This window comes from Lasioglossum baleicum, chromosome 5, assembly GCF_051020765.1.
Source record: "Lasioglossum baleicum chromosome 5, iyLasBale1, whole genome shotgun sequence".
NCBI lineage: Eukaryota > Metazoa > Arthropoda > Insecta > Hymenoptera > Halictidae > Lasioglossum > Lasioglossum baleicum.
In genome coordinates this window covers 15,549,843-15,564,273 of record NC_134933.1, presented here as the reverse complement: position 1 = coordinate 15,564,273, position 14,431 = coordinate 15,549,843, and the positions used below count along the sequence as shown (strand labels likewise).

Here is a 14,431-nt window from a genome sequence, read left to right as displayed (position 1 = left end):
AGGATGACGAACAGAGAATTTCTCTGCCAACTACCTGCCACCAGACAACCCAATGCATTGAGGTAACGTGGGTAGGATTACGAACAGAGAGAATGGCAATACGAGTAAACAGGTCTCAATGAACCACCCCTCTCAATGTATCGACGCCGAATACCGGCTCCAACCGGTCTGGTACATACAAGCAAGGTCCGACACAGCAGAAGGCTGTGTCGGAATCAAGCAAACGAGCAAAGTGAATTTAAGGCAATAATTACTCGACATATTTAAAACGACGATATACAATCTTAATAACTAACGCACGCAAGTCGATGGAATTATACTAAATTACGCACGCAAGTCGAGCAATTATCGCGGAGCAAAAGGTGTGAATCGGAGAAGAAGTCTCCGATCCACGGGGGATCAAAGGCGAATCAGGCAGAAGGCTCTGATTCTTTAAAAGAAAAAAAAACTAAAGCGAACCAGAGCAGAAGGCTCCGGTTCGAAGGTGACGCGGCGCGTACAATGCTTGCAGTGCAGCTCCGGTCAGAGCCGATACCCGACGTGTCCTCACCAAGAGAAATGGACAGTGAGAAGTGTCCAAACGTAATACCATCTCTCTGCCAACTACCTGCCACCAGGCAACGCAATGCGTTGAGGTAACGTGGGTAGGATGACGAACAGAGAATTTCTCTGCCAACTACCTGCCACCAGACAACCCAATGCATTGAGGTAACGTGGGTAGGATTACGAACAGAGAGAATGGCAATACGAGTAAACAGGTCTCAATGAACCACCCCTCTCAATGTATCGACGCCGAATACCGGCTCCAATCGGTCTGGTACATACAAGCAAGGTCCGACACAGCAGAAGGCTGTGAGTGAGCCCCTGGGGGACCTCCCTCGGCGAATAAAACTACAACTTCGTGGTACGTCCTCTTCTTGGTGTGTCCTCTTCTTGGTGTCCTCTTCTTGGTATGTCTTCTTCTTGGTATGACTTCTTCTTGGTGTATTCTAGCTGAAACAGACTAATAATATAGTTAGACATAACAATACATAACCCTGCACACGAGTGCAAACCTAATACCCGCACACAAGAGCCAACCTAATACCAGCTCACGAGAGCCAAACTAACCCCGCACACGAGTGCGAATCTAACCAGCTCATGAGAGCCAACCTAATACCAGTTTACGAGAACCAATCTAACCCCGCACACGAGTGCGAATCTAACCAGCTCACGAGAGCCAACCTAACACCAGCTCACGAGAGCCAAACTAACCCCGCACACGGGTGCGAATCTAACCAGCTCATGAGAGCCAACCTAATACCAGTTCACGAGAACCAATCTAACCCCGCACACGAGTGCGAATCTAACCAGCTCATGAGAGCCAACATAACACCAGCTCACGAGAGCCAAACAAACCCCGCACACGAGTGCGAATCTAACCAGCTCATGAGAGCCAACATAACACCAGCTCACGAGAGCCAAACAAACCCCGCACACGAGTGCGAATCTAACCAGCTCACGAGAGCCAAACTAATACCAGCTCACGAGAGCCAACCTAACACCAGCTCACGAGAGCCAAACTAACCCCGCACACGGGTGCGGCCTATAGGCGATTCGGGTACCCCGGGGACGCGACACCCCGTACTCACTCACGGCACCATCCGTGAGTGAGCCCCTGGGGGACCTCCGATCGGAGGGATACCAATTTCAGACAAGATATGAAAATGTTTCAAAGCGGGACTTGTGAAAGTTTCGATGCAAACAATTGGAAATTCAATTCAACGGTCAGAAGACCAATCATAATTCTGCACATGAGTGCGAATACAACCAGAGAACCAGCTCATGAGAGCAATTGTAACCCCGCACAGAAGTGCGAATACAACCAGCGGAACAGCTCACAAGAGCAATTGTAATCCTGCATACGAGTGGGACGCTCAAAATGTAATTTTTATAAAGAATAAAATTGATAAATTTGAAGAAGACTCAATAGTCATCATTGAAAGTCTCGATAAAAATTTCAAAAGTATGAAGGACGAGTTTAAAAAGACAAAAGAAGTTTTGAAAAATATTAGTAATCAAACTTACCGTTGTTCCTTGAATTGACAGTTGAAGGTAGGCCAGGGTAACTGTAGATGACCTCTAGTCCACCTCTGGTCCACCTCTGGTCCCTCCGGTTCTCCTGGCGCTCCTGGTACCGCAGCACGTCCGCTCACCCCGCTTCCCACGCCCCCACTGACTGACCGCCGGTGAGCTCTCGCCGATCTGCCGAGCTCGAGCGGCGCCCCCCACTCCGCCGAATATCGATCGATGTCGATCGCCGTGACAATTATTGAAAAATTTATTACTTCCAGCTTGTTTTTGTTTATAACAATCCTATTTGACAGCGATGTCCACAAGCAATCCCTTGGCTATCTGACCACCTAACTTTTTATTCAAAGTGGCTAATAGTTTTCGTGATACGTAATGACTTTTAAACCATGAACATTCGCACGCATTAATTTATTCGATACAATTCACAGATAAATTTATTATATCTGGCTGTTTAATGTTTATAACAATTCCTTTTTCTAACGATGTTAACGAGCACTCCCTTGACCACCTTGCCTTCTAAATTTTTCGTAAAAATAGACAATAAAACTCGAAATATAGAATAACTTTTAAACCATGAACATTCGCACGCATTAATTTATTCAAAATTGATTTTTATTATATAGAAGATAATGCCATGAGACATTTATTAATTCTAGCTACATAATTAATGTTTATAATAATTCCTTTTGCCAACAACGTGGACAAGTACTCTTATCTTAAGAGAATAACTATAACCCCGCACACGATTGCGAAAACAACCAACGAAGCAGCTCACAAGAGCAATTATAATCCTGCATACGAGTGGGACGCTCAAAATGTAATTTTTATAAAGAATAAAATTGATAAATTTCAAGAAGACTCAATAGTCTTCATTGAAAGTCTCGATAAAAATTTCAAAAGTATGAAGGACGAGTTTAGAAAGACAAAAGAAGTTTTGAAAAATATTAGTAATCAAACTTACCGTTGTTCCTTGAATTGACAGTTGAAGGTAGGCCAGGGTAACTGTAGATGACCTCTAGTCCACCTCTGGTCCACCTCTGGTCCACCTCTGGTCCCTCCGGTTCTCCTGGCGCTCCTGGTCCCGCAGCACGTCCGCTCACCCCGCTTCCCACGCCCCCACTGACTGACCGCCGGTGAGCTCTCGCCGATCTGCCGAGCTCGAGCGGCGCCCCCCACTCCGCCGAATATCGATCGATGTCGATCGCCGTGACAATTATTGAAAAATTTATTATTTCCAGCTGGTTAATGTTTATAACAATTCTATTTTACAGCGATGTCCACAAGCAATCCCTTGGCTATCTGACCACCTAATTTTTTAGTCAAAGTGGCTAATAGTTTTCGTGATACGTAATAACTTTTAAACCATGAACATTCGCACGCATTAATTTATTCGATACAATTCACAGATAAATTTATTATATCTGGCTGTTTAATGTTTATAACAATTCCTTTTTCTAACGATGTTAACGAGCACTCCCTTGACCACCTTGCCTTCTAAATTTTTCGTAAAAATAGACAATAAAACTCGAAATATAGAATAACTTTTAAACCATGAACATTCGCACGCATTAATTTATTCAAAATTGATTTTTATTATATAGAAGATAATGCCATGAGACTTTTATTAATTCTAGCTACATAATTAATGTTTATAATAATTCCTTTTGCCAACGACGTGGACAAGTACTCTTATCTTAAGAGAATAACTATAACCCCGCACACGATTGCGAAAACAACCAACGAAGCAGCTCACAAGAGCAATTATAATCCTGCATACGAGTGGGACGCTCAAAATGTAATTTTTATAAAGAATAAAATTGATAAATTTGAAGATGACTCAATAGTCTTCATTGTAAGTCTCGATAAAAATTTCAAAAGTATGAAGGACGAGTTTAGAAAGACAAAAGAAGTTTTGAAAAATATTAGTAATCAAACTTACCGTTGTTCCTTGAATTGACAGTTGAAGGTAGGCCAGGGTAACTGTAGATGACCTCTAGTCCACCTCTGGTCCACCTCTGGTCCCCCCGGTTCTCCTGGCGCTCCTGGTCCCGCAGCACGTCCGCTCACCCCGCTTCCCACGCCCCCACTGACTGACCAAAGGTGAGCTCTCACCGATCTGCCGAGCTCGAGCGGCGCCTCCCACTCCGCCGAATATCGATCGATGTCGATCGCCGTGACAATTATTGAAAAATTTATTACTTCCAGCTTGTTTTTGTTTATAACAATTCTATTTGACAGCGATGCCCACAAGCAATCCCTTGGCTATCTGACCACCTAATTTTTTAGTCAAAGTGGCTAATAGTTTTCGTGATACGTAATAACTTTTAAACCATGAACATTCGCACGCATTAATTTATTCGATACAATTCACAGATAAATTTATTATATCTGGCTGTTTAATGTTTATAACAATTCCTTTTTCTAACGATGTTAACGAGCACTCCCTTGACCACCTTGCCTTCTAAATTTTTCGTAAAAATAGACAATAAAACTCGAAATATAGAATAACTTTTAAACCATGAACATTCGCACGCATTAATTTATTCAAAATTGATTTTTATTATATAGAAGATAATGCCATGAGACTTTTATTAATTCTAGCTACATAATTAATGTTTATAATAATTCCTTTTGCCAACGACGTGGACAAGTACTCTTATCTTAAGAGAATAACTATAACCCCGCACACGATTGCGAAAACAACCAACGAAGCAGCTCACAAGAGCAATTATAATCCTGCATACGAGTGGGACGCTCAAAATGTAATTTTTATAAAGAATAAAATTGATAAATTTGAAGAAGACTCAATAGTCTTCATTGTAAGTCTCGATAAAAATTTCAAAAGTATGAAGGACGAGTTTAGAAAGACAAAAGAAGTTTTGAAAAATATTAGTAATCAAACTTACCGTTGTTCCTTGAATTGACAGTTGAAGGTAGGCCAGGGTAACTGTAGATGACCTCTAGTCCACCTCTGGTCCACCTCTGGTCCCCCCGGTTCTCCTGGCGCTCCTGGTCCCGCAGCATGTCCGCTCACCCCGCTTCCCACGCCCCCACTGACTGACCAAAGGTGAGCTCTCGCCGATCTGCCGAGCTCGAGCGGCGCCCCCCACTCCGCCGAATATCGATCGATGTCGATCGCCGTGACAATTATTGAAAAATTTATTACTTCCAGCTTGTTTTTGTTTATAACAATTCTATTTGACAGCGATGTCCACAAGCAATCCCTTGGCTATCTGACCACCTAATTTTTTAGTCAAAGTGGCTAATAGTTTTCGTGATACGTAATAACTTTTAAACCATGAACATTCGCACGCATTAATTTATTCGATACAATTCACAGATAAATTTATTATATCTGGCTGTTTAATGTTTATAACAATTCCTTTTTCTAACGATGTTAACGAGCACTCCCTTGACCACCTTGCCTTCTAAATTTTTCGTAAAAATAGACAATAAAACTCGAAATATAGAATAACTTTTAAACCATGAACATTCGCACGCATTAATTTATTCAAAAAAGTAAAGTCCTTTCAAAATATTTCTGTCCAGATCGATTCTTGGAACATTTATGTATAAAAAAGTGAAAGGTAATAATTCTCGTTTATGAAATGTTTTGAAATTACAAACTGAGGTGTCTCGTATAAAATTTGAAATAGGAATTGTTGATTTTCCTAAAAAATTATGCTTCAATAATATATTTCTAGGAATTCTTTGTCCTTGAGTTTTGCTTTTAATATTGAAACCAACATCGTCTGAAATATCTGCTCGGTACAGAATGTAACAATTCATGATGATCAATATGGTTCCGTGACGATTTGCCTTCTCACCGACAAGAATCTCCTCATTAGCCTTCTGCACCGACGAGATCATGTCGATGGCCTTCTGTTTCTCACTCCAGTCAGAATATATCTTAGAGGGCGTAAGAGAACACCGAAATATTCGAGTGACACGAACTCCCATAAATGTTACATTCTCCGCCATATTTCAGACGATGTTTTGGCACTATTTTAGCACTATTTAGAACTTTTAGCGATGTGGTATATCAGATCACTGTAACTTTCACGTTATCCCCGTGCCCACTCGCGCCCACTTACTGGTCCCGCGGAATAACACAGGGGCTGGCAGTCTTTAATAGTATCTCGTCGGTGGTCAGGTCTATTCCTATATCTCGTCTGTGGTGGTATGTCGTCGGCAGCGGAACTTTTAGCAACTGTCGGTAATTCTGTCTACCAGTTCGAGTGTTTTGCCACTACATGGATTGGCGCTATTTACAGATTCTACAAATCAACAGATTCTTGCCAGAATCCACCAGAATCTGCATTATATTTTATGGCAAAAACGGCAAGAACTATTTACGTTCAAATAAAAAGTAATATTTCAATGTCTTCCCGCTGAGGTATTTTCTTCTTGAGGGCTCAAATTAATGTAGGAAAAATGTATTTTAAGATAGATGGATTCCAGTATGAAAATAATTACGATGACAAACAGGGATTCTAAAAATAAAAGTTTCTTCTCTGTAAGAGTGCTTTGCGCGTCACCGACATGTCACCGACTATACCCAGCGCCACGGCTCTGAAATTGCGAATTCGGACGAACGACGATAACAGGGCCGTATATACAAGCACCAGATCTCTGCAAGCACATTAACAATTTTGATAATGTTTGAAGACATTCCCAATGAAACGTTAACTTTATTATGAAAAGTCCAATAGTTCTGGGCAAGGTATGTAAGATGAAAAGAGTGAAGTTAGAAAACGTAGAACTAACTGTACTTTACTCGTCCCAGTTGTTTCCAAATTTGATACGTTACTGGTGCGCAAGCACGAGAGTGGGAGCGACACTGTGGTCCGTCGTAGAAAAATGGCTTTACTCGCGAGAAACGTCTGCAAAATATTTTCGCAGGTAACGCTAATTCAATTGGAGCAAAGAACTCCTGTTGCTTGTACGATTGTTAGAACCTTCCGAGTGCCGGCAGATTGAAATATCATCGAGTTCTATGCAGCAATTCGTTCGATTGGGTGATATGTGATAACGAAGAGAGCACCAGTTATCGCAAGGACGTTTCACATGATACCTTTTTTCTCTTAAAGACGTATGACAATTCTCTCGTTTAACGGTAAAAACAATTTGACAAAACGATTTGTTAATCTGTTTACCGAAAACTGGGTGGTTTAATTTGTATTTCAATTAAGACAATCGATATAACGAATGGCTCCGGTGATTCTGTTATTCAATCATTATAAATATAGCTTTTTAATGCGGAATGAATGATTCGATTATGTGTTCGAGAAATGTATGCGAAACTATATTTATAAGGCAATGATAAATATTTTTATTTGCAGACTACCCAGAAGGGAGCTATTGCAGCACTGCATATAGGAGCAGTACATCAACAAAATGCTGTACGTATTTAAATATCTGTAGTAAGTATTTAATTATACTATTCGATTAAAATCATTTTTGTTTTAGCCAATTGAACGAGAAGGAAAAGTAAAATGTACTCTTATACCAGGAGACGGTGTTGGACCAGAATTGGTGGTGTCGGTCCAAAGTGTTTTCAAGGCAATCAATATACCGGTTGAATTCGAGCCATACTTCCTTTCTGAAGTAAATCCAACATTAAGTGCACCGCTCGAACAAGTGTCCAATAGTATTGCAAGAAACCGAGTATGCTTGAAGGTTCGTGTACATACAAATGGAAATACTGCAATTTTGCATTTCAATAAATAATACATGATTTTTATGATTGATACGTCGAATGCTCAGTTTCTGAAAATTCGATTTTAAAGAAAAGACAAATTTTCAAATTTAATTTTTTTCATCTAAAATTAAAATTTGTTGGACAGTGTTAATAATATTAGGGATTGGTACTGTTCTGGAAATAGGGGATTCTAGCAACACCGGACCACTCCATGACTGGGGAGCTCCAAACATTAAATATGAAACTACGTAAGAGTCTGGACTTGTATTCGAACGTGGTACACGTAAAATCTTTGCCAGGAGTTAAATGTCGTCATAAGAATGTGGATTGTATTATCATCAGAGAACAAACAGAAGGAGAATACTCTGCGTTGGAGCACGAATCTGTGCCAGGAGTGGTAGAATGTTTGAAGATAGTCACTGCAACTAAAAGTCAAAGAATTGCAAAATTTGCGTTCGATTATGCAGTGAAACACAATCGCAAAAAGGTCACTTGCGTTCACAAAGCCAACATTATGAAACTTGGCGATGGTTTATTTTTAAAATCGTGTCAGGAAATCGCGAAATTATATCCTAAGTAGGTAGTTATAAATGTTAGTTTTGAAGTCAATGATTTTTTTCATACAAATAGGTAACAATTATATTGTTGTAATTACAGGATTACATTTGAAACAATGATCGTGGACAACTGTACCATGCAGATGGTATCTAATCCACACCAGTTCGATGTAATGGTATTACCAAATTTGTATGGTAATATTGTAGATAATCTTGCATCTGGATTGGTCGGCGGTGCTGGTGTAGTTGCAGGTGCCAGTTACAGTCCCGAGTGTGTCGTCTTTGAACCGGTAAGACGAACGCATTTAATACACGAAGATTTAACATTATACTCGAAATTGTACGTTATATAACGAGAACTCATTTGCAATTTAGGGCGCGAGGCACACTTATTCGGAGGCTGTTGGTAAAAATGTAGCCAACCCTACTGCCATGCTTCTGTGTGCTGTAAAACTTCTGCGTCACGTTAATTTGCAACGCTATGCTGAACAAATCAAAGATGCGTTGAACCATGTCCTGAACGACGGAAAAGTATTGACGAAAGATCTAGGCGGACAAAATTCTACAACAGATTTCACGAACGCTATAATACATCGCCTTCGTTAAGTCATTACTACCATGCGATCTCCGTTAATGTCGAAGAGACTCGTGTAATATAGAATGTTATAGAATAGGTACATTGTGCCCCTCGTGCATTATCAAAAAAAAAAGAAGTTAATAAAACCATTGTTGAATTGTACAGTATTATAAAAAGAGCTCAGACTGTACCTAACTTATCAGTTTTAAGTCAATATTTTATTTAAATTGATTATATTCTGTGAATAGAATTGTTTTATTCAATCAGTATCGTCATATTTATGACCGAAATTATATTTGTTAGACAGAGCTGTACCAGTCGTATGATAACAATGTAATACTCAAATTGTACATTAATAAATTGTACTACCTCGTACTCGTCTAAATATATGAAGCAACATCTCGCCAATTACTTCTCCAGGTCCAGATCTTCGTAACTCGAATTTCTTCCAGACACTTTCGTTGACTTGCCACACTTGGCAGTGACAAACAGGAGTTCTCTCCATGTTGCACATTTCCGTGGTACATGACCGTTCCTTGCGTACAATCAGAGAGGATATTCTCTGGTACAATGTAATAACAATTATGTGTTTTAATTACTGACCTTTATTGCGTCTAATTACGAACAACAAGGAGTTTAATGAGCTTCACTTGTCAGTTACATAAAAAATTATTATACGGCACAAGCGAACTGTCAAAAAACACGTGCATCAATGGAGACCGAGGATTTAGAGTTGGAACTAATACGTGAAGATATTGTGAAAAACAATTTTCAACTTACAGCTTTGATACAAGTAATTATTAATAAAAAACAAAAATTCCTCTTAACAATATATAAACGTCAACCTAACCTCGAATACTGACGTTAACAACTTGGCATTTTCAGTACACGTCATATACAAATAATGCTTTATTTAATTGACTATTAGTCGAACGTTTTATAAAAGTTGCACGATAAATAAATTATACGCTGCTACATTGTAATATTATACTATTCATTGTAATCTCGTTTAAACTACAAAAAAATGATTAGTAACTGTTACATTTTGTTTTTTACTAACTAGTATTATTTTTTAGGATATACAACAATGCACTGGTCCTCTCCAATTGCTTCATGACTTGAACGATGAGGGTAGAGTGAAACTAGAAGCTCTACAGTCGTCCTTATCCAAACTAGAGTCATTGGCGGAAAGAGAACTGAAGGAGAAGAAGAAAGCAGAGCTACAGGCAGAAATAGATACATATAGACAACAGTTGAAGAACTCCTTAACTGCATTTTGTAAGGCCAACATCTTTAGCAAGTTTGTAATAGACAAACTATCCAAGGAGGAACTACTGTCGATGCCCGAAGAACAACAGGCAGCTGTACGTAGAAAGCACGACAGAAGGAGCTTGGCAAACACATCTAGTCAACTATCTGAGAAACTTTTAAGTATATCTAGATGTTTGGCAGAGACTACTCAAAGAACTGCGGATGCGTTGGATACATTAAGTACATTTTCCTCTTGTATATATTGTTCGAGTATGCTGAAATACAATTTATGGTACATAAATTTTTAAATGTTACAGTAACTTCATCGGACAAGGTGTCTAGCACCTCGGGCGAATTGGAACACCAGCAACAGGTGATAGTACAATCGGGAAAACTATTAGGCAAATACGGTAGAAGGGAAGTCACGGATAAAGTTTTATTAGCACTGGCATTTGCATTTTTTCTTGCCTGTGTCTTCTATATTTTACAGAAGAGATTGTTTTAAGAATACAAAATTGTTTGACACGGGACCGTGTAATTCGCATCGTTGTGATAGCAGGAACATTTCCTGAGAAGTGCGAGCGACGCGCATTAAGACGGAGAATTCCAGAATCGCATTTTTCCAAGAGTAGGAGCATCACCAGAAGCGATCGAATGTCGCCAGCTGATTCAATATCGTGGGATTCTGAAATAAAAGAAAAGTATTAATTGTTGATTCGTGATGTGCTCATTTTCAGTCTTCCAACTGCCGCACTAATTGAATTGTACATTGTTACAGCAGCTCATGAATTCCTCCCGAGATATGACTCCGTCCTTATCGATGTCCATCTTTTCAAAAACCATGTCCACGTGCCTGTCGACCATACGTTGGATAGTCTGTCCATTATGCAGCATTTCATAAATCGCGGATATTATGACCAGCATTTCCTTCCTCGTGATGTAACCGTCCCCGTTCAGATCGTAAAACCTAATGGAGAGAAGGGCAAGACTAGAAAGTCAGATGTCGAGCATTTAACGAGCGGTTTCGTTAAGGGGGATAAACACTTTAACGGCGAAAAGAGATTTTCAATTATAACTTATGTACATAGAATGTCTCTCTCTAATGTATAGCTTCCAGAAAACAGCCGATTTTATCGTGTTCTGTACATGTCGCAGTGTTTATCCACCTTGATTCTTGATTTCGACCGGTCACCTGAAGATCCAGGAAAGTTTCTGATCCAGATCGCCGTTTGTGATTAGAGCTACCTCGGCGAGAAGATCCTGAAAGCTGATGACACCGTCGCCGTCCCGGTCGAAGGTGTTGAACACTATCTGCGTGTACTTGGCCGGGTCCCCTAACGGGAACAATTTCGCGTAAGCCGGCTTCAGGTCGTTCGTGGTCACCGCTCCTCGCGGACAATACTGTTTAAAAGCGCGATAGAGCTTTCGGATCTCATCCTTGGTGAAACCCGTTTGGCACGTTAAAGAGGAGAGCCGTTCCGGAAATATATACGGCGGCTGCCTCTCGTCGTCTTGCATATTCTCTACGAAAACGCAGTGAGGTTGTACAGTCGTCGAAGATTCTAAAAGTATTGAAAATCGACTTGTACGATAATTTTTATCTGTGCCAGACGCGCGTTAGATCTATGGTACAGGGTGCTTCAATGCGGGCAGTACACCTAAGTCGGAGCTAGTGTTCAGAATTACGTTCACTATCGTTAGACTTGATGCATTTGTGAAATACACGGATCTTTAAAATATAAGAAAACATATACGTATACGAAGCGAACTTAATAACATATTAATTACATTTTTATCCGAACGGATATTTTTATCAATGAAACTTTGGTTTAGTTTCCATAGAATTAATTGTGAAAATGAAAGTTTGCGTAGAATAAAAGTCGCTAATAAAAGCTCTTGTTGCACTGAACATTCTCTTTTTATTAGGACTGAGCGCTGTTTTTAAAGAGCCCGTGATCACTTTCTATCCGGTTATTCTACCTGTTTTGTAACACCCTGTATAAACGTGCTAGTGGCATCGGAACCAATTACGTGAAATCAATGCTCTGGCGGGTGGGCGATAGAATATAAGTGATAGAGTAAATATGCCTTTAAATTGAATGTGATGTATATTTTATAAGTCTAATGGTAGTAAAATACCTGGCCTAACATTGCAATTTAAATTCATACTTCTCCGCGCAACTAACAATAAAAATTCTTTTACTCGGCCACCAGAGAATGGTAATTCGGCAACGCATCGAGTAACAGTATATATATATATATGTATACATAGAAAAACGTACCGGTGATCTTCTGAATGCTCCTCTTCATCTTTTTTAAGCTTCGCTGCATCTTCAACGAAAGACTCGCTCGGTTTCTCACCTGCAGACTATCCTTGTCGTCCGCATTGAGGCTGTTTGACATTTTCAAAAACTTCTGGATCGCGAACAGCGTCGCTTGTAATTTGTAACGTGGAGAAAGCGATACGGAAAACTGTCTTTTTTATTTTAGAATACAGAAATTATAATTTACTTGATCGTTGCCATTCCTGATCCGATAGCGACGCGAACGAAGGGATGCAGAACCGGAGTTGTAGAAGCTCTCTGAATCACCAGCGAAACGGAACTGACGCGTATGGTGCAGCCGGCGTAGAACAGCGGTTTCAGCAAAATCTGTATTCCAAATATTTAGACGATAACTCCGAAAGGATGCGCCGAAATATACTTGCAGGCGATACCTTTAATCCTCGTTGTATGCCGAAGAATAACAAACAGAACGCGAGGTGCGTTTTACTCTCGCGATAAAATTGGACCTCGTTTCCAAAAATTTCAATAGCGCAACAGTCCTATCGCTTCTATATTATCTACAACTACATCATTCTATTTTCATTTTGGTTCTATAATAATTTCAAATATGACATATTTTTGACTTCTTTCGAACAATTGGAGTCTGCAGTTTCGGGCCTGGTACACGAAAGTAGTTTAAGAAATTTCGCGTGCCCTTGCAGGTTTAAAGTATGGAGAATGCCTTCGCGCTCCAATTATGATTGTCTTCGGCGACGAACGATGATTTATTTGTTGCAAACAAACGCGTACAGTGTACCAGCCGACGCATGCCATTCTCTCGCTGAACTTCTTATAATAGAAGCTACTTGTTCATGGGTTTCCGCACGTGCGTGTCCCCCGCTGAATACTAATATACGGTGACTACACAAAATATATACATATATTTTTCCCGCCAGACTCATATGATTCATCCATATTTGCGCTAAAGTCTTCCGGTTGCGGGACTTTTTCGATCCTGTTGGATTACGAGAAACCATTATCAAGTCACGATTGACGTAATCAGAGCCGGTTCACCGTGACCCAACGCTTATCTTTCTCGTTCTCGGGATTTTGGAAATCCATTGACTCGGATCCAGATCCGCGAACCCGCGAGAGAACCGTGAGAGAATCGCTCGAGCCTCGAGGATCGCGAACCCCTTGGCGCAAAACGCTGCCGCAGACTTTCTCTGCCAAACGCTATTAATAGTTCGACAGCCTGGAAACCGGCTATTACGGTAATAGGAAATAGTCACGGCTTAGTCATGGTAAACCTTAATGAGAACGATTACGCGCGTAACCGGGCTTTTTGCTATTTGCGAAATGGCCTTCCTTGCTTCAAAATATTTCGGCGTCGGAAAAAGTTCGCGTTGGAAATTATTCGGTCAAGCTGTTTCACACTTGAAAAAAGTTGTCGCGCTCGATGCAACAGTTAGTTTATGCTTTGCAAACAGCACGAAGGATATTCTTTGTTTTTCTTAGAGCTAAACACCCGCGAGACGATGGATCAAGGTTCTGCGGACTTGACGCGTTTATATTCGCAGAATTCGATGAAGGAAAGAATATGAGTTTATCGGGCCGTACGATGGGATAATTGACGTTAATTTCGAGAGATAGCTCAAAGATCAGAACACCGGGAACCTTGACACAAATGTTGCTTGCGAAGCAGGGTCGTTTGTAATCGCGCGGGTTCGTTATCATACGAAGACCTGTAGACCGAATTGCCGTTTCATCGATGAACCGATTCAATTTTCTGTCGGGTCCGCGAAATAATTTTCCTTTCGTTACACCCTGAGCTGTGAAATTTGCACAGGGAACCGTATGTAGCGTTACTATAATTCAGAGAAGAACGGAAATGCAGCTTTTGCGCATCAGCGCAGCGTGCCGAATAAATGAGTAACCATAATTAAATCAGCGTTGCATATTTTAACGTGTATTTCTCTTGAGACATTATAATCCACTGCACACGCGG

At 40.4% G+C, this 14,431-nt stretch overlaps 3 protein-coding genes across 6 annotated transcripts; 2 read left to right on the top strand and 1 right to left on the bottom strand.

Moving 5' to 3' along the window:
* Positions 1 to 6,874: 6,874 nt before the first annotated feature.
* Idh3b (isocitrate dehydrogenase [NAD] subunit beta, mitochondrial) lies at positions 6,875 to 9,283 on the top strand. Its single transcript, XM_076423034.1, has 6 exons — positions 6,875 to 6,975; positions 7,416 to 7,475; positions 7,543 to 7,752; positions 7,959 to 8,350; positions 8,432 to 8,621; positions 8,707 to 9,283. The coding sequence occupies exons 1-6, from the start codon at positions 6,934 to 6,936 to the stop codon at positions 8,935 to 8,937; spliced, it is 1,125 nt and encodes a 374-aa protein (XP_076279149.1). The 5' UTR covers positions 6,875 to 6,933; the 3' UTR covers positions 8,938 to 9,283.
* A 121-nt stretch (positions 9,284 to 9,404) lies between these two features.
* Positions 9,405 to 10,861, top strand: Sec20 (vesicle transport protein Sec20). The gene is made up of 3 exons (XM_076423039.1): positions 9,405 to 9,701; positions 9,985 to 10,399; positions 10,477 to 10,861. The coding sequence occupies exons 1-3, from the start codon at positions 9,621 to 9,623 to the stop codon at positions 10,662 to 10,664; spliced, it is 684 nt and encodes a 227-aa protein (XP_076279154.1). The 5' UTR covers positions 9,405 to 9,620; the 3' UTR covers positions 10,665 to 10,861.
* On the bottom strand, positions 10,703 to 13,630 carry LOC143208569 (neurocalcin-delta B-like). Of its 4 annotated transcripts, none has more exons than XM_076423035.1 (6): positions 13,234 to 13,630; positions 12,671 to 12,810; positions 12,442 to 12,574; positions 11,352 to 11,721; positions 10,928 to 11,126; positions 10,703 to 10,844 (listed from the first exon to the last, which is right to left on the bottom strand). In XM_076423035.1, exons 1-6 carry the CDS (start codon positions 13,250 to 13,252, stop codon positions 10,797 to 10,799), a joined length of 909 nt encoding a protein of 302 aa, XP_076279150.1. In that variant the 5' UTR covers positions 13,253 to 13,630; the 3' UTR covers positions 10,703 to 10,796. The 4 variants fall into 4 exon arrangements, with proteins under 4 accessions (XP_076279150.1, XP_076279151.1, XP_076279152.1 ...); XM_076423036.1 differs by having other exon boundaries at positions 11,352 to 11,682; positions 13,234 to 13,620; XM_076423037.1 differs by having other exon boundaries at positions 12,442 to 12,594; positions 12,876 to 13,602.
* Between the last annotated feature and the right edge of the window lie 801 nt (positions 13,631 to 14,431).

What these genes read in the sequence shown, in the direction of transcription:
- Sec20 (XM_076423039.1), top strand. Translation starts at nt 9,621, where the DNA reads ATGGAGACCGAGGATTTAGAGTTGGAACTAATACGTGAAGATATTGTG. An exon ending in AACTTACAGCTTTGATACAA is followed by an intron (nt 9,702 to 9,984) that starts GTAATTATTAAT and finishes ATTATTTTTTAG; the next exon opens with GATATACAACAATGCACTGG. An exon ending in GGATGCGTTGGATACATTAA is followed by an intron (nt 10,400 to 10,476) that starts GTACATTTTCCT and finishes TAAATGTTACAG; the next exon opens with TAACTTCATCGGACAAGGTG.
- Idh3b (XM_076423034.1), top strand. Translation starts at nt 6,934, where the DNA reads ATGGCTTTACTCGCGAGAAACGTCTGCAAAATATTTTCGCAG. An exon ending in CAGTACATCAACAAAATGCT is followed by an intron (nt 7,476 to 7,542) that starts GTACGTATTTAA and finishes TTTTTGTTTTAG; the next exon opens with CCAATTGAACGAGAAGGAAA. An exon ending in AGTGTGTCGTCTTTGAACCG is followed by an intron (nt 8,622 to 8,706) that starts GTAAGACGAACG and finishes TTTGCAATTTAG; the next exon opens with GGCGCGAGGCACACTTATTC.
- LOC143208569 (XM_076423035.1), bottom strand. An exon ending in GAGCATTCAGAAGATCACCG is followed by an intron (nt 11,722 to 12,441) that starts GTACGTTTTTCT and finishes CAATACTTTTAG; the next exon opens with AATCTTCGACGACTGTACAA. An exon ending in TCATGAGCTGCTGTAACAAT is followed by an intron (nt 10,845 to 10,927) that starts GTACAATTCAAT and finishes CTTTTATTTCAG; the next exon opens with AATCCCACGATATTGAATCA.